Raw genomic sequence first — 22,610 nt, forward strand, 5'->3', positions numbered from 1 at the left:
AGGGCGACGTCGGAGGTGGTTGCGGTGTGGTCGACGTCGGTGGAGGTGTAGGTGTAACGAGATCAACCGGCATCGACAAGGATCCAGGCCTGGATCTATGGGGGCCCTGCGGTGCCGGGGCCAGAGCCGACAACGATGCCCGGGCTGGAGCTGCCGACAGTGAAGGGCAAGTGCCCCCAGTCGGGCCCAAAGGCATGCCGGAAGGAGCCCAAAGCCCCAAAGAGGCAAGCCATGGCTGACAAAAATTCCTGCAGCTGCAGCTGGGCCGGAGTCGCCAATGGACCGGGTAAGGGCAGGTAGGCCGACGGCAAAACCGTAGGCTCCGCGGGGGAGACACCACCCGCACCCTCAGATTCATCGCGTGACGGGAAGTTGACGAGCGATGATGCTTCTTTGACTTCTTGTACTTCGTCTTACCTGACCCCGAGTGTGAAGACTTCGATCCCGACGAACGATGGTGATGGCTCCGTGACTGGTCCCTCGACCTCCCACGGGACCGGGACCTAGAGCAGCGCAGAGCTAACTGCCGGACTTCAAGCGACTTTCCGGACCGCTCCCACAAAGTCTTTGGCACCATGGCCTGGCAGCCAAGGCACGACTTGTGGTCGTGGTTGGGCCTCAGGCAGTAGAGACACATGAGGTGCGGGTTCGTCACCGACATCATTTGATGACAGCCTGGCATCCCTACGACACCAGGAGTCGATCAACTCGAAAAAGCAGAGACAAAAGCCTAAAGAAAAACTCAGTCAAAAATTGACTGGGGGTACCAATCTCTCCGAAACTGCACTTGCTGGCGTGGAAAAAGAAAGAACTGCGCACAAGGGCGGTGTCTAAGTAGCTGCCGCAATGTCATCTTAGCGACCATGACGCCAACAACGGATGCAGAGCCGCACAACACCACCTTCCGACGTGCAGGGGTACTGCTGACGAAAGCTTTCCGGATCCAGTCTGATGCCTAGGGGTAATTCTAAGGTAAGGAATCTATCACTGTGTGTTTCTTTCAGATACTCTGCGCAGGAGCAACAAATGGAATCCTTTCTCAGTGATCTAACAATTTGAAGCCACATTGGGCAGGTCACAATGCTCATATGTCACAACAAACAACCCATGCAAGACTTTTGTCCCAAAATGGACCAGTTTATGGAGCATATATTTTGAGGTGAATGCCTATGAACATTGGTGGGAGAGGAAATGATTGGTATAGGAATACCAGGATTATAATAATGTTTACTAGGATTTCAAATGTAGTTAAATATGCAGTAAACAAGTCAGGAATGGATCATGATTGAATGAGGTATATTTGGTAATTTGGCCAATAGCAAATCACAATCATGTTTAAGAAGTGTGATAATATATGCTACTGTAACTTTGTAAGATACCTCAATGCATGTGTTATGCGAAATATGTTGAAGCCCCTGAGAACAGGAGCTTAGAAGATTGAGTGCTGGGAGTGGCTGATACCAAATTTTGTTCAGTGTGCATTTTGCATTAAGTGTACAGGAGGTCAAATGCTGAGAATCCTGAATTTCTGTTCACAGTTATTGGAGAGAATAGCATGCAAACATGATTTCAGTGGGAATGTTCAGAATCAAGAAATCCGCAATATCAGACTGCAGCATATGCAGTGTCTCCAAAACATCTTCTATTATCAAGTGGAATTCGACAAATGGATGATAAATAGGATGATGTATGCGACTAAGAAAGGGGCTGAAAAGTGATGGTTTAACTGTGGTAAAAAAAAATATATTCTGATTTTGTTGAAGAGTATAAGGAAATATTATGCACAAAAAGTAGTCATTACAGGTTTTTACCACCCTCCTTTGATCAATATTTTAATTCCACGAAACCGTCTGAAAGGACAACCAAGTTCAGTTATTGATAAGTTATGCTGCATTCCTGTCACACCTAATCAGCTGTGGATAAGGGAGCTGGAAAGATTGCACATAGGGAATGTTAATAACCCAATTAAGGCCTATGAGTGTGTAGTCTTGTTAGCAACAGACAGAATGCCAGATGGAAGAATGTGTATTCATTTGAGGGATCTAAGCAATTGTATCTGGATGAATAAGCACACTCGCCGAACATCTTTGCTATTAATAACCTGGATAGGTTCATAGCTGTGGGTTTGACCTCTGCGTACCATCAAATGGTGTTTTACCCTCAATGCTATAATCATTTTTTTATTACCGCATATGCTCATTTAGATGTTTTATAGATGCCACTTCGCTGCATCAACAGTGCTTAAATGATTGACACACACTGTTTTCACATAAGGCTGTGGTCTTCAGGGTTGCATCGCGGTTTTTTCACTGGCATACATGCACAATCAGCATATTAATGCTGTTGCAAATTTCAATCAGTAGTAGGGTGATCAAGCAGAGTAAAGCTTCAAGTGAAGGTACATAGTGCAACATATCGACATGATAAATAGGAGAAGGTTGAAACAGTCATAAGGAAGAGCTGATTGTGTTTTATTTTTCTCGGTTCGGAATTTGAAAGGTGGCGAGGGGATAGTAATGGTAGATAGCAAGTGGATGGCCATCTAGAAAGGGAAGTATGTAATGTGTCACCAAGTAGACTTCCATAAGTGCTTTGTTGAAGATTCAGAACTTAGTCTAGTCAAGTTGTATACAATAAACAGATAGAGAGGGGTGTCGGGATCTGTACAAGGAGCAGGAGATCAAGTAAACAGACTAGCAGGTTGGAAGATAGCAAGGATTGGTTTGTAGTAGAAGTTTCTGACCTTTTCTATAGTAAGAGCTACTTATGTTCAGTGGAACTCACAGAGCTACTACTATTATTAGTGTTGTAATAGTGGCCACATGAGACTAGAATACGTTATCAGCCACCTCATGGAAAATTATGAGCAGCAATCACCTCAGTGCATCAGGCGTGGCTGTTAGCAGTGGTGTAAATAAGCCTTAGCAATGCCAATAGGTCTGGCTTTAAAGCAATGTTGCCCCGTCTTAAATAATTAAACCATTCAAACCGCTTGATGACCTCAAAATGGCGGTAAAATCTCTAGTGATATCAAGGTTTTGGACTATGGAAATGCAATCCTCATAGGTCTACCTAAATCCAGTCTTGCCCCAATGAAAGCGACACTAAATGCAGCAGCGAGAATTTTACCAGATTGCATTTCCCCATCACTCAGGACCCTCAACTGGCTTCCAGTTGTTATAGCAGTTCACCAAAATAGTTTTATTAGAACCTATACCCTCCATGTAAATCATCAGGTAGTATGGGTAATCAGTAGTAAAAATATAGGTAGAGTTGGAAAGACTTAATCATAACAAATGGCTAAATCACCCTTACCCTTATTTAATAGAGTGACAGGAACTACAAAAGTCGTAAAACCATCAATAAATGAAAGGGTTTTGTTATAAGTAATCTGGATAAAATGACAAGGTGTAGCCAAGAGGTCTTATCATGTAGAGGTTTATTTGATGTCCAAGTTAGGTACAGGAAAGTCCATAGTAGGGCTCAATAGTATAGTTTAGTTGGTAAAGGGAAACCCACCAGGAGCTGGATGACCGCTGCTCAGCCCACTCTCTCCAACTGTCATTCTCCCCCACAAGCAAGCACTCTCACACATTCCAATCACACTGTCATCAGGCATTCTAACATTCTACACACACAACTCATACACATTCCAATCACACTGTCATCAGGCATTCTAACATTCTACACACACAACTCATTCATCCTTGCTGAGCAGCTGTCTGAGAGAATGTATTAATATAAGTCAGATCACAACAGGTTTGCACACCCATGTTTCTTGTAAATAAATACAGTCAAACTGTTTAATGAAAGAAACCAAGTCAGGGTTAGGTAGCTTCGAGTTAACACTACCACATTGCAGGAAATAAACTGAAGAGTGTTTGGAAGTGAAGATTAAGAGTCCAAATTACTTGGAGCAGACTTAAAACTAGAGGCATATAGAGATTTTGTTATACCCTCCTGTTCCCCATGTAAAGACAGTTCCTGAACCAGAGTAACGGGGTTGGAAATAAATTCCTCTCAAAGGTGCAACATAAGTAGCAAATTACATTAGAATATGTTCCACCTTGCTTTTATGGGTAGAACCTGGCACAGTACAGGGGCCATCTTTTCTTTGGAGAAGAGTGACATTGGAGTTTAGCTTCAAAATACTTGATCTAGTATTGTTTTGAACAGCACTGTACTCTTTCCTGACAAAATATTTTTGATGTGAAGATGATTTCGAAATATTCCCCAACTATACTCAGAGTTGGTGATGGCAGTGACTTGAGGGAATGATGACTGCAAGAAAACAAGACACCAAGATGCTTCTAAGTACATGTGAGGAATGTTAGATTAGAGTTCCCTCACCTGGGATTCCAATGTTGGGTTCACATTTATAGAAAATCAAGGCCATGCCTCTTTTACTCTCATCCTGGTAGACAAAGCTTCAAGAATCTAGAATTCCATCAATCATAGGATCCTTTGTAATCTAGTGCCGCCTTCTAGGTTCCCCCAAGTAATTCTCCATTTCTCAAAAGAAACCCAGCGATCTACTGGTCATCAGGTGGTACTGCCCGTTTCTACGAGTTAATAATACCCCCAGTATTGTAAACTCTGAAGGTGAGGAAGTATTGGGGCGCTAAATACTGGGTGATTTACTGCCCTCTTGTAATAGTCCCTCTTGCAATGCCACTGATTTGGGACAGGAGGAGAAGATAATAGTGCTACAGAGTAAGCTTAAATAATCACATACTAAGTAAATTAGCATATTATGAAAGAGAGCTAATTATTTTTTGTCAGGGTCAGACTGATTTCCCATGAGGCACAGGGTCAGACTGATTTGACATATGACCACGTCTGAACTGGGGTGGCGTGGAGTGCAAAAAAACGATGGATTTAGGCCCAGATCTCTGTACTGGGGTGAATGTATGACATTGTTCTGCATTCTGTCCATCAACTGTGGTTTTTGCATTAAGTGAAATAGGACTGCTTTAGAAATATTGGCTACAAACGTTAAAATTATTTTTTGTAGCTGTCTGCAGGGAGGAGAATATAACTTTAGGATTTACCTCAGAAAGTTCCTCTTTTAGCTTGTTATATTGCTCCACATCAAAGCTCTTTCTTCTGGCTGACTTGTAGAAGTAGTTTAGCAATTGCCGATCCTTAATTTCAGGGTAGACATAATCCTAATGAGGAAAACAAAAACAGAGCACTCTTCAGATTTTTTTTAATCAATAACAATTAAGAGTATTTCCCCATGTCAGTTCACAGTAATAATGTGTTAATTAGTAAATTAATGTTGGCTTGTACAGCAATGCTCTCCTTTTTGATGTTCAATTTTGGAATTTCCATATCTTCTGTAGTCTGTCCAGTAGTCTTTATTTGGTCATACAATTGACCATAAACACACATATTTAAAAATACATGTATATCATATACATTTTCTAATTCAAAGATCATTGAGAAAACTACACACATTGATTAAAGCGAATTGAAATCATCAATAAATGTATATATTTTTTTTAAAAAGTATAAAATTACTTTATGAGCACCCATGGCGATTGGCATTCATTTAAAATTATTAACAATCTCATCACTTCTAAAATATATATATTTTTATGAAGCATACCTCCTTCTCAATCTTATTGCAGACAAGATATAATTAAGGATAGAGAAACAAACTGTAGGAGAATTTAGAGATTTTTAAAAGAGCAGCCCCTCCTGATGCGATGTAAAGTGCTGGGGCTTTACAAGTGGTCGTAAGAAACTTTTTCTCAAGCTGCTATATCAAGTGCAAAAAAAGTATAAAATGCACTGTCGTTCGAGGTGGGAGATTATCAAATGGGCAGACCGGAAGACATTCAAACCAGGAACCATAGTTAGGAAAAGCAACTAAATAATTAATTAAATGTAACCTGAGCCTTGTGAGATAAAATCCATGCTCAGGTTTTCTCACCCAGGTGAAACACTGCCCTATCCCAGGGGTTGGAAAAATTGGCAAATAGGTAAGGACTGAAATTAAATAATTTCTTCCTTAACTAAGGCCTTAGTTTGGGGCCCAATAGTATCTGGAAAATCACAGAGTAATCAGGCCCACATTATTAAGCTCTTCCTGAAATATTCCAGCCAAGGGATAGAGTATCTATTGTCCAAGTTCAGAAAGTTGCTCAACATGTCTCTTGAGAAACCTGCTTGTGGAGGAGGGGAGGGAGGGGCTGGGTTGGGATTTAACTTCATCTTCCAAACAGCCCATACCCAGGTCACTGTAGGAGATAAAACTTGGGGTCGATTTCGGAATGGCCAGTAGCTGGCAAAGGAACTTATTTTCAAAGGCCTGCATTCTAGGTGGGGTTTCATGACCCAACACGCCTGCTCCATATGTTCCTACGCCCAGGCATTTAGATGTATACAGCTGGACCATTTCTTTGATAGACTTGAGCCCCATTTATTTTGAGAATCTAAATATAGATTTGGACACTACTCCCATTTTCTGTATCCTCTGGATGGTCATGCAGCACCAAGAAGAATTTACTTCAAACCGGATACCTAAATATTTAAAATGTGAAACCTTGGTGATCAATGTCTTGCCAAAAAATAAAAATGTTGTTTTGGTGTTATTTGGACTACAGGCTAAGATAAATGAATTCTAGTGATTTACTTTTAAACTCAGGTTTGTCATAAAACTATTAAAACCATTTAAAAGTTTCTGGAAGCCAATTGCTAGTTTGTGAGATTTAAACTATGTCATCCGCATATAAAAGAACTGGGGCGGTCGAGAGGGGATTCTAGGGGTATCACAACTACATGAACTCAGGGTTTTGTCTAAAGAATTAATATAGAATAAAAACAAAAAAAGGTGCAATTATACAGCCCTGCCAAACCCCTCCGGCTACCTTTATAGGTTGTGTACAGTCGCCTTGTTGGGTGTAGCAGACCTTAGTAGTATTCTAGTGTAACCGCTTTATACGGTTCGGAAATGGAGTCACCTCGGCTTCCTCCTTCAGAGACCACAATCCACCAAATCAAAAGAATAAGGGAGGTCCATAAACACCATGTGAAATGAACCTATCCTGGCCTTGACGTACTTTCCTGAGATAAGGGATAAGTTCAGTGCCTGCTCGATGGTCCTCAGGCCTGGGCAGAAACCTTACTGAGCCTTTGAGAAGAAAGAATTATTTTCTGCTTAAACATACAACTTTTCCAAGATGACCCGTCGTAATGTTTTTACTATGGTATCTAACAAAGAAATTGGGCAATAACACGTATTGAAATTCCTGTTCCATTTCTTAAATATGGGCACTAATGTGGTTTCCCACCATATGTTCATTGGGGCCCCCTTGACAATGTCTTGAAAAAGATTAGTTACTAATGGTCCCCTTGCCCGGGCAGCGCTCTGGATAGCTTTAGTGACAGATGTTAAATCAATAAATTCACTTAACTAGACATCGTCCAATAAGAGTGTGTCAATTTCTGGTTCCACGTAGGGTTCATAGAGTTGGTCATCAGAGTTAAAAAAAATTGGAGAAGTGACTTACCCACTCCTGTTTTGAAATAGGACATTCAAATCCATTTATAGTGGCCTCTGTGAAGAAAGGTCGATTGGTATCCCAAAATAACCAACTGTCTTTTAGATGGGCCTCTTTTTTTTAGACCTTCGCACGCTTTGTCTTTGATTTCCCTTTCCTGGATTCTAGTGTTTTTTCATAGAGATTCCTGGTTGATCTTACTGCCTCCGTGTTACGCAGGATTATGTTGCTGGTCTATTAAGACTGAAGTGCAATCCAAATTGAACCAAGGGTGCTGTATATAGTCTTTGGGTGGCCTGATGTTTGTTAATATTTGGGCAGCTACCTCACAAATTGGTGTGTAGCTGTCTCAGATCTTACTAGTGTCACCTTCAGGGGAAAGATATTCAAACATGTCCTGGCTAGCTTCTGTTACCAATTCTTCAACCAATTTGCAAGGGTCAATACGTTCCCATTTTATCCGTACTCCCTAGTTGGTGGAAAAGTAAACTGGGAGATCTAGTAGGCCGCTGGAGAATGCAGGCAGCTAGATATCAAGAACTTAAAATGATTGGGTTGTGATCACTATATAGTAATGGGCACACCTCGTAATTTAATAATTTCTGTATGAGGTCTTTAGAATTGAATGCAAAATCAATTGTGCTGCCCTTACCTCTACCTACAAATATGGGCATGTGGGTAATATTTTAGTTATTAAAGTCGGAGGAAAATGACACATTTATAAGAATGATTATGTTTAGTGCATCCACATATGCCATGTGTGTAAAATGGCTTGCCTCTTCCCTTTCTCAATCAGCAACTCCACATGTACAGTTGTTACCAAAAATACATTGCTCAATATTGAAATCGCCAACCGATATGATTAGACTATAACACCCCTTATGACTCGAATGGCTTTCCAATATTTCCCCCAGTTCTTCTATATGCCCACTGGTTGCATTGAAAAGTAATTAAAATAAAAAAATTACCAAAATAACACTAACTAAATCAGGGGTCAAAATATGTAAAATCAAGTAACATGGCTTGACCTCTAATACTTTGATGCTGAGTTTCTAAAATTTGACCGATATAATAACAGCCAGACCCCTCTTGCCCCTCCCTGCTGGTGATGGAATTGTCGGGGAGCAATAAAATTTAAAGCCATCAATATGCACGGGATTGATAGCCCAGGCCTACTGACAGCATACTATATCAAATGTCCGTATAAGGGATACACAATCCTCATTGGTCAGCTTCTGACAGATCCCTGCAATGTTCCATGATGTAACTAATAACCTCTGACCCTGCTTTCATTTAGTTGTGGTAGTAGTTTGATTTATCATTTCTCATGTAATGGGGGTCACAAGTTATATCCAGGGCTGCACAATTGTGACCTCCCTCTATTGCAGTTGAATCAGGGAGTCAGCCATTTTCAGTAAGGTTAGAGAGCACTTCAAAGCAAATAGATGGAGCTAAAGGTGGGCCCAGGCATGGCCTGGGTCAAACCTCAAATTTGGACAGGATGCCCTACTATCAACTTTTGTCGCTGAAGGGCGGTAAAAATATCCTAGTGGATGGGCCCTGACATGTTGGTTAGAAGGTATAAAATAATTCAAGCATGTCAAGAGATAATGTACCAGCCCTGGGTCTCTAAACTTTAAGACCACACAGTCACCTCAAATGGTCTTTCTTGAGGGGGCTGACCCAGTTCACTCTACAGGCAATATTTTGTCCACCAAATCAAAATGGCAACAAGCGTTAACCGAGTACCAGTATGCAAATTCTCTAGTCAAATTCTGCAATGTTCTTTTCCGATAACATTGTTACACATTCACATGAGTCGAAACAAATTTGTGAGAAATTCACTTTCCCTCAACTTACTTAGTCCTTCAGTAGCAAACAGTACAGGCATCTGTCTCAAATGTGAATTAATGAATGATGGGTACGGTATCATTCAGACCACTGATCTCTACAATATCACTAGAAAGTAGCCTTTAGACCTACAGTCAGTCTTTGAGCCCAGGTTTATTAATCTATCCAGCCCAATATGTTCCAGTAAGCTGTTGTTGCCTTCACTGATTCCGGGCTATACTGAAGACCCTAATCTGCTCTAAACCCTTGGAAATTCACCAGATCAATGCATCTTCCTTCTTTCTTTTGAATCTTTGTTGCTAAAGACTCACCCGATTCCCCAAGCATAACTTCACTCTCAATAACTAACATATCAGTCAATCAAAAGTGCCTTCTCTCAATCAATTGTGACCTCTGACATTGGGAGCACCATTTAAAATTAACAAATGAACAATTGCAATGACTGACCATATAATCTTCTTGGGGTACTTCATAATGTAGGCAGATTGCTGGTGGAGTGTAAATACATAAATCTTTATGTCAGTATTTGGAACAAATCACTACTAAACCCAGATTCAAATATGTGTCACAATAGTCCAAAGGTGTGATTATCAGAGTGTAGTATAACTAGCTTCAGAACACACTGATTACTATTTGACAGATTACATTCGATGGTGAACCAAAAGGGTATTTGCTTTAATGAACTCAGAGGCAAAGGAAGGAATTTTCTTAGTGGGTGATTCAATCAAACGCATTTGGTGTTCTGGGTCAGTTGTCTGGCTTCTTGGCTGAAGTTGATTGGAAATGCTAAACACGTGGTACGATTGTTTCTGCGGATACAAAATCTAAGTACTTATTGGATACAAAGAACATTGTTGCCATAAACTAATCTTTTTACCCTTAATTTCACAACATGAAAGGGCTGTTGTGTTAGGAGTCTCACCACAAATACCACAGTACACCATCTGGCTCAAGGGTATCTTGGCTGTCTCTCAAAGGTTTTCCCAAAACAAATCCACAGCTCCATCTCAATAGATTCAGTGATCCCAAGGACTATGAAATCATTCTATCTAGAAAGACCTTCCACATCTTTATTTTTATGGGCACCTGTCACATTATCCACCATAAGGGAGACATCAGCTTTCAAATACTTAGGGGCTGATTACAAGGGTGGGGAGACTGCCACTGTCAGGCTGACGGTGGCAGTCTCCCCGCCATTGTAACCAGCTTTACCGTCCACCATATTATGATGGCAGGCGGACGTGTGGCTGTTGTAAAGAACGACTGCCATGCATCTGACAGGCTCCTTGAGCCCGCCGGGGTGGTGGAGGGGCTGGAAGTCCTTACAAAGCTGGCGGTGCCTTGTAGGCACCGCCGTAGGGATTACGATGTCCCTTTCTGCCAGCAGGTTCATGGCGGGCTACCCGCCATGAAAAGGCTGGCAGAAAGGGACACTGGGGGCCTGTAGCGGGCCCCCCTTCGCCCCTGGCCCTTGGTTGTGGATGTTGGGGAGCACCTATGGTGCCTGCCGCATAGTGCAGGGATATGTAACTTGACCAGTTTTTTTCACTGTGGCGGGTGCTGCAGCCAGTAGTGAAATCTAGGCATTGCAACCGCTGTGGTGATGGTGACATTGTAATGCCTACTATGGGACCACCAATAGCATGTCAGGCAGTCCCAATCCCCGATACGATGGTGGATGGACTGGTATGTCCGCCAATGTAATCAGCTCCTGAGTGCAGTCCTTAGAAACCCTATTTCTATTTTATGCTGAGATTTGTTCACTTTTTGAATGAGTGGATCCACTTTCAGAGCCACTTTATCGGTGCCCACCTTTAATTTGCTGGACACAAAGAGAAGTACGTATTCTACTCCAGCATTAAAAGCTGAAGCTTCTGGTGAAAACATGAAATCTGCTGAAAATAACAAAGATGAGCGACGTGGTGAGAGAGGATACTAAAGACGAGCAGTGGCGATAAGTGTTATCAGAGCTATTAATGGTAGCCTGCTGCATGTCCATAAATGTGTATTATTATTACTGCTACCAACAACCCCCTCCCACCCAATCCAGTGTTTCCACTTGTTATATGGATTGAAGATGGCTGCCGATCGAAGTCCCATATTATTCAAGTAGCGCAGAGCTGTGCGGTCTATCACCCTACACTAGTGAGGAGAATGTCATCAATCATTCTGGGTACCACTAAGATTTTGAGACAGCCTATGCCACAGTGGGCTTCCACACTGGCAAGATCACCTGTATATCCAAACCCAGGAAGGAAGGTCGACCAAAAGGAACAGTGTGCGGGAGGACTGAGCAGAGAAACATTTACAGGTCTACGCAGAGGCAAGCTGCATTCAGCACCAGTACAGCTCCCTCAAACGATAGGGAGTGCTTAATTTTAGTCAACAGTTGCAGCTGACCAAAACTTATTTTTACTAAACAGACTTTGATACAAAGCAAGAGAGAGCAAAACAGAAAATAATGAAAGAAGGAGGAAGAGAACAATGGAAAAACAGTGACAAAAGGAGAAAGCAGGAACTTGCAAGATCGATAATGAGTCAGGGAGTGCCTGGTTGTGGATTAAAGAGGTATCAGTGGAAGCCAGACTACGCAGACTTTGTATTCGGACTCTGTCCTTCGATAGTGCCGGCATCAGGCTAATGAGCAAAACTTTGAGCCCTGACATTTACTGTTTTACAAATTAAGCATGTGTAGGAGATAGCTGGTCAATCAATCAATCAATCAATCAATCAATACATTTATAGAGCGCGCTACTCCCCCGTGAGGGTCTCAAGGCACTGAAGGGAGAGGGGGGTGCTGCTACTGCTTGAACAGCCAGGTCTAGAGGTGTTTCCTGAAGGTGGGATGGTCCTGGGTCAGTCGTAGGTGGGTGGGTAGGGAGTTCCACGTCTTGGCAGCCAGGTAAGAGAATGATCTTTCTCCGGCGGTGGTTCAACGAATCCGTGGTACGCTGGCGAGGGCGAGGCTGGTGGAGCGAAGCTGGCGGGTTGGAGTGTTGAACGTGAGGCGGCTGTTGAGGTATTCGGGGCCCGTGTTGTGAAGCGCTTTCTGTGCGTGGGTGAGGAGCCTGAAGGTGATCCTTTTGCTGACGGGAAGCCAGTGCAGTTCTCTCAGGTGGGCAGATATGTGGCTGTGGCGAGGGATGTCGAGGACGAGTCGTGCGGATGCGTTCTGTATGCCCTGGAGCTTTTTCTGAAGTGTGGCTGTGGTTCCTGCGTAGAGGGCGTTCCCGTAGTCCAGTCGGCTGGTGACAAGGGCCTGGGTGATGTCTTTCTGGTTTCGGTAGGGATCCACCGGAGCATGCGCAGGGTGTTGAAGCATGTGGATGAGATGGCGTTGACTTGCTGGTCATCGTGAGGGAGGAGTCCAGGATGAATCCCAGGTTGCATGCGTGGTTCGTGGGTGTCGGCGCGGTGCCCAGTGCTGTGGGCCACCAGGAGTCGTCCCAGGCGGATGGGGATGGTTCAACGATGAGGACCTCCGTCTTGTCTGAGTTCAGTTTGAGACGGCTGAGTTTCATCCATTCCGCGACGTTTTTCATTCCTTCCTGGAGGTTGGATTTGGCGGTGGCTGGGTCTTTGGTGAGGGAGAGTATCAGCTGGGTGTCATCGGCGTATGAGATGATGTTGAGGTTGTGTTTGCGTGCGATGGGGGCGAGGGGGCTCATGTAGATATTGAAGAGGGTTGGGCTGAGCGGAGAGCCTTGGGGTATGCCGCAGATGATCTCGGTGGCCACTGAGCGGAAGGGAGGAAGATGTACTCTTTGGGTTCTGTTGGAGAGGAACGAGGTAATCCAGTCCAGGGCATTACCTTGGATCCCGGCGTTGTGGAGGCTGGTTATTAGGGTGCGATGGCAGACTGTATCAAAGGCGGCTGAGAGGTCTAGGAGGATGTGGGCGGTTATTTCCCCATTGTCAAGCAAGGTCCTGATGTCGTTGGAGGCTGCGATGTGGGCGGTCTCGGTGCTGTGGTTGGCTCGAAATCCGGACTGGGATGGGTCGAGGGAGCCATTTGCCTCAAGGAACGCTGTGAGCTGTTTATTGACGGTCTTCTCAATGACTTTAGCAGGGAAGGGAAGAAGAGAGATGGGGCGGAAGTTCTTGAGGTCTTTAGGGTCCGCCGTGGGTTTCTTCCGTATGGCTTGGATCTCAGCGTTCTTCCAGCTCTCTGAGAAGGTGGCGGACGTGAGGGAATTGTTTGTGATGTTCCGGAGGTGGGGTGCGATGATGGAGTCGGCTTTGTTATAGATGGAAATGGAAATGGAAATGGAAGTGAATTTATAGAGCGCAAATAGCTGCCCGGGGGCGTCCAAGCGCTGGTAATAACAGAGGAGACCTCGTGGAGTGGCTAGCGGAGGATCACTGAGGAAGGTTGAATAGAAACGGTTTTAACTGCTTGCGGAATGAGGAAAGGTTGGAGTTGCTTCTGAGTTGAAGGGGAAGGGTGTTCCAGGTCTTGGAGGCATTGTAGGCAAACGTCCTACCACCAGACCTAGACTTTTTTATTCTTGGGATCGTGGCCCTGAAGGTCTGGCTTGAGCGAAGGTTCCTACTAGGTTGGTAGTGGGAGACCAAATCGCGGGTGATCGTAGGGCCTGTGTCCCAAAAGGCCTGATAGGCAAAGCACAAGGCCTTAAAGAGAATTCTTTGGCGCACTGGTAACCAGTGAAGGCTGACCAGACCGGCTCTCACTGATTGCCTGCGAGGGAGCTCAAGCAGTGTGCGCGCCGCACAGTTCTGAACTGTCTGAAGTCTCCGTAGAGTATAATCAGGGGCGCCAAGGTATAGCACGTTGTTAAAATCTAGGCGGGACTGTATTAAGACCTGGATGGCTACCTGCTTAGCCTCCAAAGGTAGAAGGGGAAGGATTTTCTTTAGCATCCTAAGGAGGCCAAAACATGTAGCTGAGAGTTTTGTGGCCTGGGTATTGAAGGAGAGGGAACTATCCAACCACACTCCCAGACTCTTGATGTTGTCCTTGGGTGTTGGGGGGGTGCCTAAACTAGGGGGCCGCAGAGAGTTGAAGAAGCTGGGATCGGCGGGGCCCAGGGGCATAAGCTCCGTTTTGTCGCCATTTAATTTGAGGGATGAAGAAGACATCCAGCTCTTTACTTCCTGTAGGCACTCTCCAAGTCCACCCGACTTTGGCGTGCTGGCCTCCTTCGCCAATGAGAACACCAGCTGGGTGTCGTCCGCGTAAGAGATGATCTTAACCCCAAACGGACGGATGACCTCAGCAAGTGGCCTCATATAGATGTTGAAAAGGGCAGGGCTTAGAGAGGAGCCTTGAGGGACTCCACACCTTAATGGTCCGCTGGTGGACACAGACTCACCATTGAATACTCGAAAGGATCTGTCCTCCAGGAAGGATTTGAACCAAAGCCAGGCTTTGTCCTTGATTCCGACATTTGTCAGACGGTTCAGCAGGGTGTCATGGCTGACCGTGTCAAATGCTGCGCTGAGGTCAAGGAGGATCACTGCCACTGATCCTCCCTGATCCAGGATTTTTCTGGATTCTTCAGTGACCATAAGGAGGGCGGACTCGGTTCCATGTTTAGGTCTGAAACCCGTCTGAGTGGGGTCTAACAGTTGGTGGTGTTCAAGGAAATTTACCAGATGTAAATTAATGTATTTTTTCAGAATTTTACTTACCCACGGGAGCAGGGAGATAGGCCAGTAGTTACTCAGATCCGCGGGGTCCAGATTGTTTTTTTTTAGTAATGCTCGGACCATGGCCCGTTGCCAAACAGGGGGAACAATACCGGAGGTAATGGATGCGTTCAGGACATCCTTGATGGTTGGCAATGTAATCTGGGATGCTGATATTAAGATATCTGATGGAGCTGGATCATTAGGGGAACCAGATTTTACTTTCCGAGCCATGGATTCTAGGGATGCGAGATCCAGGAGGGGAAAGTGATCCAGAGTAGGTTGAGGCTGAAGGAGGGGGTTATCCATTGTTATATTAAGCCGAGCTAGGGGAGTAGTGACAATGGGAGGGAAGGAGGAGTAAATGTTGTTAACTTTTTGATGATAAAATTCTGCTACGTTATTGCAGTGGGCTGTAGAGTTTATTTCGTGCGAGCTAGATGGGAGTTTGATGAGTTTTTTTACAATTTGAAAGATTTCTTTTGGTTTTGATTTTGCCAGGATGATTCGGTTCGAAAAATATGCAGCTTGAGCAGCTTTAACTTCTACTTTGTAGTTCTTGATTGACTCTCGGTAGCGAATTTTATTTTCTGAGGAGTAGTCTAGACGCCATCGTCTTTCAGTTTGTTTGCATTGGCGTTTCTTTTCCCTGAGAGTGTCTGAGTACCAGGGGGCAGTTTTATGAGAGCGTTTCAGCGTGGTCTTACTTTTTGGAAGGGTGTCCTCAAGAGATTGTGTGATCCAGTCTTCATAAGCCTGATTGGCTAGACCTGGATCCTTGTTGTAGACAGGTTGGTTGCTGGCAAGCTTGGTGGACCATTCGTCAACTGGGAGGCGAGACCAGGCTCTGGTAAATCTCGTCGTGGGTCCCTTCATATGGGGCTTAAGTGTGGTCCAAGTGAAAGGGATCAGTAAATGGTCCGTTCATGGGAGAGGGGTTGGAAGTCCGGCTTCCAGGTCTACACAGTTGCTGAACACCGGGTCCAACAAATGGCCCTTAACATGAGTTGGCATCTTATTTTATTTTTATTTTGAAAGTTTTATATAGCGCGAACAAGATCTTCGCAGATATCAGAGCGCTTTACAGAGGAGGGGAGCATATATACACAGATACATCAATAGTGTTAAAAGTACAGTGAAGTGATATCATAAACAATCAAGTAAGTCAATTTCAAAGTCAAACAAAAATGCAAAGGGTTCGAACAAGTAGTACAGATGAGTAACGAGTCTTTGAAGTTGATCCCCAGTAGTGGTTCAAGTGTATTTAGCCATGAGGATCGCTTGACTGTGTGATCCCGTGCGTCATCGAAGTGAAGGTTGAGATCACCTAGCAAAGTAAAGTTAGATGTGGAACTGATGCGTTCCGCCACGATTGAAGGGAGCTGAGTGTGGAACTGCTTGGGAGGGCCTGGAGGGCGGTAAATGAGTGTTCCAGAGAAGCAGTTATTGGGGGAAAGTTAGAGACTGAAGGCTAGGCTCTCACAGTCAGGAATAGTTTCAGGGATAACTCGACAGTGATACTGTTCCTTATAAATGATTGCTAGGCCGCCTCCTTTCCCCTCAGGTCGGTCCTGCCGAGTGATTTGGAAGCCTGGAGGGAGGGCCGTTACTAGTGCCGGGTCGGAGTCCTTGGTGAGCCATGTTTCCGTCAGGAATACTATATAAAAGATGTGGTGAGGGCATGGGTGGAGGGAGAGCCGGAGTGGATGGTGTTCATAACGTAGGTGGCCATCAGTGCTGATGGGAGTCCACTTGCTGAGGGTGGTTGTCGGGGGCGTTGGTTCTGTGGGTGGGGGCGGAGTCTGAGTCTGAGCACCGAAGCTGTTGTGTATGTCGCCGATCTTGCGGTGAAAGAACGTGGCGAGGGAGTTGCAGAGGTCTTGTGACGGTGTGATGTTGTTGCTGTTGGCGCTGGGCTTGAAGAGCTCTTTAATGATGCTGAAGAATTCCTTGCTGTTGTGTATGTTGTTGTCCAGCCGCTCTTTGAACGATGTATTTTTGGTGGTGCGGATCAGCTGGTGGTGTTTGCGAGTGGCGTTTTTGAGGGCTGTCAGGTTCGTGGCGCCAGGTTTTCTCGAGGGTTCGGCATGATTTCTTCGATTCTTTGAGGTCGTTGGTGAACCATGTTGTTTTCCTGTTGCCGGGCTTGCCTGGAGGGTTCTTCAGTGGTGCAAGGGTGTCGGCGCAGTTGAGGATCCACTGTGTGAGGTTGCAGGCTGCTTCGTTGGTGTTCGTGATGTTGATTGGTGGGTTCTGGTCAGTGATGCGGTTAGCTGGTCTGTGGTGACTTTGCTCCAGCATCTGCGGGGGATCTGTTGCGGGTGGTGGTGGGATGTGGTCTTCTTGTAAGTGAAATGGATGCAGCTGTGGTCGGTCCAGTGTAGTCCGGTGGAGTGGCAGAAGGTAACGTGGTCGCTGGCAGAGAAGTTGGGGTCGAGCACGTGGCCGGCGTAGTGGGTGGGGGTGTTCACCAGTTGCTCGAGTCCGAGGTTGGCGAGGTTGTCTAGCAGGGTGGTGGTGTTGTTGTCGTTGTTGTTCTTCAGGTGGAAGTTCAGGTCCCCTAAGAGGATGTAGTCTGATGAGGCGAGGGCATGCGGGCTGATGAGGTCGGCGATGGCTTCGCTGAATTGAGTGTGTGGGCCCGGGGGTCTGTTGATGAGGGTTCCTCTGAGGATGGTCTTGGGGTCGGTGCGGATATGGAAGTGTAGGTGTTCGGCGGTGGTGAGGTGGTCTTCGGAGTTGGTCGAGACGCTGATGGTGCTCCTGTGGATGATGGAGATTCCTCCTACGGTTTGGTTGACGCGGTCCTTTAGGATGATCTTGTAGCTGTCCGGGAAGGCTATGGCGATGTCGGGGGCTGAGGAGGCGTTCATCCAGGTTTTCGCGAGGAAGGTGACGTCTGGCGCTGTTGTGTCGAGGAGGTCCCATAGTTCGACCGCGTGCTTGTGGACGGAGCGGGTGTTGAGCAGGATGCACTTGAGGGGGTTTTGTTGCCTGGTCCGGATGGTGGCGTGAAGTTTCGGACGCAGGTGAATTTGCAGCCTAGGCAGGAGAAGGGTCCGTGGGTGCGCTTCGGGGTGGCTCGGTGGCAGGCAGGTGGTCGTCCGGTGTGGAGTGCATTGAGGGCGGCGGTGTTTATTTTTATTTTATTTATCGATTTGTTAAGCGCAGTTGCTGCCCAGGGGCGTCCAAGCGCTGAGTATAGACAGAGACGTGGCAGAGCACACGAGGAACTAAAGGGGCTTCATGAATAGTATAGTTTTCAGTTTCCTGCGGAATGACAGCAGGTCGGGTGTGGATCGAAGAGCAAGGGGGAGGGCATTCCAAAGCTTGGCGGCGTTCAGCGAGAACATCCTGCCCCCGGACCTGGCTCTCTTTACTCTGGGTACTGCTGCCAGAAAAGCACCGGTAGACCGGAGGTTCCTATTAGGGTGGTAGGGGGTGACAAGGCTGGCGTTGATTGCTGATCCGGTCTTCCAGAAAGCCCGATGTGTGATGCACAGAGCCTTGAATGCCACTCTCTGTCTCACAGGCAGCCAATGTAGGCTTTTCAGTCCCTGTCTGACGGACTGAGACCGTGGGATTTGGAGTATGGTACGTGCTGCGCAGATTTGTACCACCTGTAGCTTTCGGAGAGTCATCTCAGGCGCCCCTAGGTATAGGGCGTTGTTTGAGTCCAAACGGGACTGGATGAGGCCTTGTACCGCCACCTTCTTGGCATCCAGAGGTAGAAGTGGCAGGACCTTCCTCAGCGTTCTTAATAGTCCAAAACAGGTGGCAGACAACTTGGTGGCCTGAGTGGAGAAGGAGAGTTTGTGGTCTAACCAGACTCCCAAGCTCTTGACACTGTCCTTGGGGGTAGGAGGTGCCCCTAGGCCAGCGGGCCACAAGGAAGAAAAAGATAGTGGTGAGGCTGGACCCAGGAGCATAAGTTCAGTCTTTCCTCCGTTCAGTTTGAGGGAGGAGTTGGTCATCCATTCCCTCACGCTCTCCAAGCAGTTCAGCAGGCCGGCTGAGGCTTGCTCACCGTTCTCTTGGGCCAATGAAACCACTAGCTGGGTGTCGTCGGCGTACGACACTATTTTGATGCCGTACGGTTCTACTACCCCAGCCAGTGGTTTCATGTATGCGTTGAACAGTACAGGGCTCAGCGATGAGCCCTGCGGAACTCCACAGCTAAGAGGCTTGCTGGTAGATGTTGTGTTCCCATCAATGATCTGAAAAGATCTATCAGCCAGGAAGGAACTGAACCACCTTAGTGCGTTTCCCGAGACTCCGATGTTCTGGAGACGGTTCAGCAGAGTAGCATGGCTGACCGTATCAAAGGCAGCACTTAGATCAAGGAGGATCACTGCCACTGATCCTCCTTGATCCAGTATTCTTCGAGACTCTTCGGTAACTGCTAGCAAGGCGGTTTCAGTCCCGTGGCCAGGTCTAAAGCCTGTCTGGGAGGTGTGCAGTAGGGAGTGATTCTCCAAAAACTGGACCAAGAGGGCATTTATGTGCTTTTCCAGCACCTTGCCAGTCCACGGGAGCAATGAGATGGGGCGATAGTTGGAGTAGTCGTCAGGGTCCAAATTAGGTTTTTTTAAAGCGCCCGTACAGAGGCTTGCTTCCAGGCAGTGGGAACTGTGCAAGTGGCCAAAGATGAGTTTAGCAGTTCCAGCACTACAGGGAGGATGGCTTCACCTGCCTGCATCAGGATATCTGGGGGGGCTGGGTCACGGGGGGAGCCCGACTTCACCTGGCGAGCCACTTTATCTAAAGTGACAAGGTCCAGGAGAGGGAAATGGTCAAGAGTCGGCGCGGTAGTAGACAGGCCTGAGCAGGGGAAATTTACCGAGTTGGGCGGGTCGGGCACCTCATGGTTCAGGGCCATAGCTGGAAAGGTGGAGTATATATTCAGCACCTTGTCGTGAAAAAATTCCGCCAGTTCATTACATTGCTCTTTAGTCTTGGTTAGACGGGGAGCAGTGGGGACATTAGTGCATTGCTTTATTATGTTAAAGATTTCTTTAGGCTTTGTTCTGGCTGCCAAGATTTTGTCGGAATAGTACGTTGCCTGGGCAGCCTTGACCCCTTCTTTATAACTTCTAATCGCCTCTCTGTAGGAGGCCTTTTTTTCCGGAAGGAAGTCTAAGCGCCAGGCTCTCTCCCGTTGCCTACATCGGCGTTTTAACTCTCTCAGCGAGTCAGAGAACCAGGGGGCTGATGTCTGCGCTCGCTTAGAGGACGATTTACGAAAAGGCAGGAGTGAGTCTAAGGAGTTTGTGATCCAGCTAACATAGTTTGCATATGCCCGATTGGGGTCTAAACAGGGTGGCGGGCGGGTGGCGTCTAGCTCACGCCTCCAGAGATCGCCGGGGAGTTTTTTCCAGTTTCTTCTTATAGAGGTTTGGGGGGATAGTTGGGGGATTTTATGGGTGGACCAAGTAAACGGCACCAGGTAGTGGTCTGACCATGGAAGGGGGATGGGTTGGGCCGCTATTAGATCCATACTATTACTGAAAATAGGATCGAGAAGGTTCCCTTTTTCGTGGGTAGGGGCTGTGACCAGCTGGGCCAATTGAAGGGCTTCAAGGTCATCTATTAACTCCTTGGCCGAGTGGTCGGATGACGAGTTAAAATGCAGGTTGAGGTCTCCCAATACTGTATAATTAGCCGCCGATAGGGATCTTTTTGCTACAATCTCTGGTAGTGCACTAAGGAATAATTTTGCAGACTCAGGGGGGCGATAGATCAGCGTGCCAGAGAAGGAGTAATTGGCATTGAACTCTATACAGAATTCCAGACTCTCACAGCCAGGGATGGTGGCTGTTGTGGTGCGGCAGTGGTACTGGTCCTTTATGATGATGGCCAGCCCACCCCCTCTCCCTTCTGGTCTGTCGAGTCTAAGAATGTGATAGCCCGCTGGTAAGGCTATAACAATGTCGGGCTCGGAATGGGCCGTGAGCCAAGTCTCTGTTAAAAAGAGCGCGTCTGGCTTGTGCTCCTCAAGCAGTATGGCGATTTGGGTACAGTGCTTGGGCAGTGATCGGCAATTTAGTGCATACATACAATATTTCGGGACAGCGGCCAAAGGGTTATTCCGGAAGGGATGTTTACAATCTGGGCAGCTGAGGGGAAGTTCTGTAGGGGCGTATATGTGCGTGCATTGGTTAGCGATGTTTCTTCCTATGGAGTGTAGGGCAGCCGCGCTATATGGCCTGCCCTGGGGGGTCGGTAAACCAAGGTTTGTGGCCCCTGGTCCCGTCCGGTCGCGGACGGGCGCAGACGGGCTTGCCTTTGGCGCGCCTTCGGCGCACCGCCGGCGCGCCCGCTGCGCCCGTCCGCTGCGCCTCCTGGAGCAGCACATTGTTATAAGGCAGGAGGGGGGGGTGTGGCCTGGGTCAGTGGGCGGTGCCCGGAGGTCACGGTGATTCCCTGCGACCCGCTGCAGCGCCTGACTCGGCTGCACGGGGAGGAGAATCACGAAGGAGGTAAGCGATCAAGTATTTTACAGAACACACAAGAATACAATCCCCAATTTCTAAAAAAGTAATCTTTTTAAAAACGGAGTCCTTCTCTTTGCTTTTAAAACACACAAAATAAGCGGTACAATTTTTAAATTAGCAAGGTCTTAGTATCCTGCTCTCGGCTACAGCCTCAGAGCTCTATCTAATGCGAGCGTTTCCCCAAGCGCGGCTTACATAGAGAGGGGGCGTGGCCTGGGTCAGTGGGCGGTGCCCGGAGGTCACGGTGATTCCCTGCGACCCGCTGCAGCGCCTGACTCGGCTGCGCGGGGAGGAGAATCACGAAGGAGGTAAGCGATCAAGTATTTTACAGAACACACAAGAATACAATCCCCAATTTCTAAAAAAGTAATCTTTTTAAAAACGGAGTCCTTCTCTTTGCTTTGTTGTATCTCAGTCGGGTTTCCTGGCTTCGGTGGGGGCCAGAGGTTCTGGCACTGGGCGCGGTCAAGGCGCGGACGGGCGCAGACTGGCTTGCCTTTGACGCGCCAGCTGCACGGCCTCCATATGAGGGGCTGTGGGAGGGAGGAGCAGCTGGGAGGGGGGAGTGGGGCGGCCAATGGGATACCAGGGGGGCGGGATCGCAATGGACGCAGCGGCGGGAAGCGCGAGGGAGCGGGTGGGTGACACAGAAGGCAAAAGGGGGCAGGGGGGAGAGGGCACAAAGTGAAAAACGACAACAACAGTAAAACAAAAGTGGCAACAGGTAAAAGGCAGAATCAGAGTCACGGAAACACAAAAAATAAACGAGCACAGGCAATGCAAGGCTGACCTCGGTGGGGAGAAGCGGTCAGATCACAGCGGCAGCGGGACAGCGGCATAGGCGTTACGTGTGGCGGCTAGGGGCCGACCTACCTGGGGACAGGGTCAAGGGTCGCTCAATGGTCCTACATGCTCATAACCCACTCCATGACCCCACTGAGTCACAGTGGGCCACCCTTGGCTAAAAATACGAATTCTGCTATTTAAAAAAATTGACCCAAAGTCTCCTAGCACGAGTGTCACAATAACACAAATATTGGTATACCATATATGCTTTGCTTTAGGAAGATGGTGCCGGATGTTGTGGTTCAGGAGTTGAGAAACGAAA

General features: G+C 46.9%; 1 protein-coding gene across 1 annotated transcript in view; it reads right to left on the reverse strand.

The window, feature by feature from the left end:
• Positions 1–22,610, reverse strand: part of LOC147728111 (calcium uniporter regulatory subunit MCUb, mitochondrial-like) — a 517,836-nt gene that overhangs the window by 25,312 nt on the left and 469,914 nt on the right. Inside the window, exon 7 of the mRNA XM_086961999.1 lies at positions 5,052–5,168. Within this exon, the coding sequence (XP_086818125.1) occupies positions 5,052–5,168 (117 nt within the window). The remainder of the gene's footprint in view (positions 1–5,051; positions 5,169–22,610) is intronic.

The sequence above is a fragment of the Lissotriton vulgaris genome, chromosome 3_1, assembly GCF_964263255.1.
Source record: "Lissotriton vulgaris chromosome 3_1, aLisVul1.2, whole genome shotgun sequence".
NCBI lineage: Eukaryota > Metazoa > Chordata > Amphibia > Caudata > Salamandridae > Lissotriton > Lissotriton vulgaris.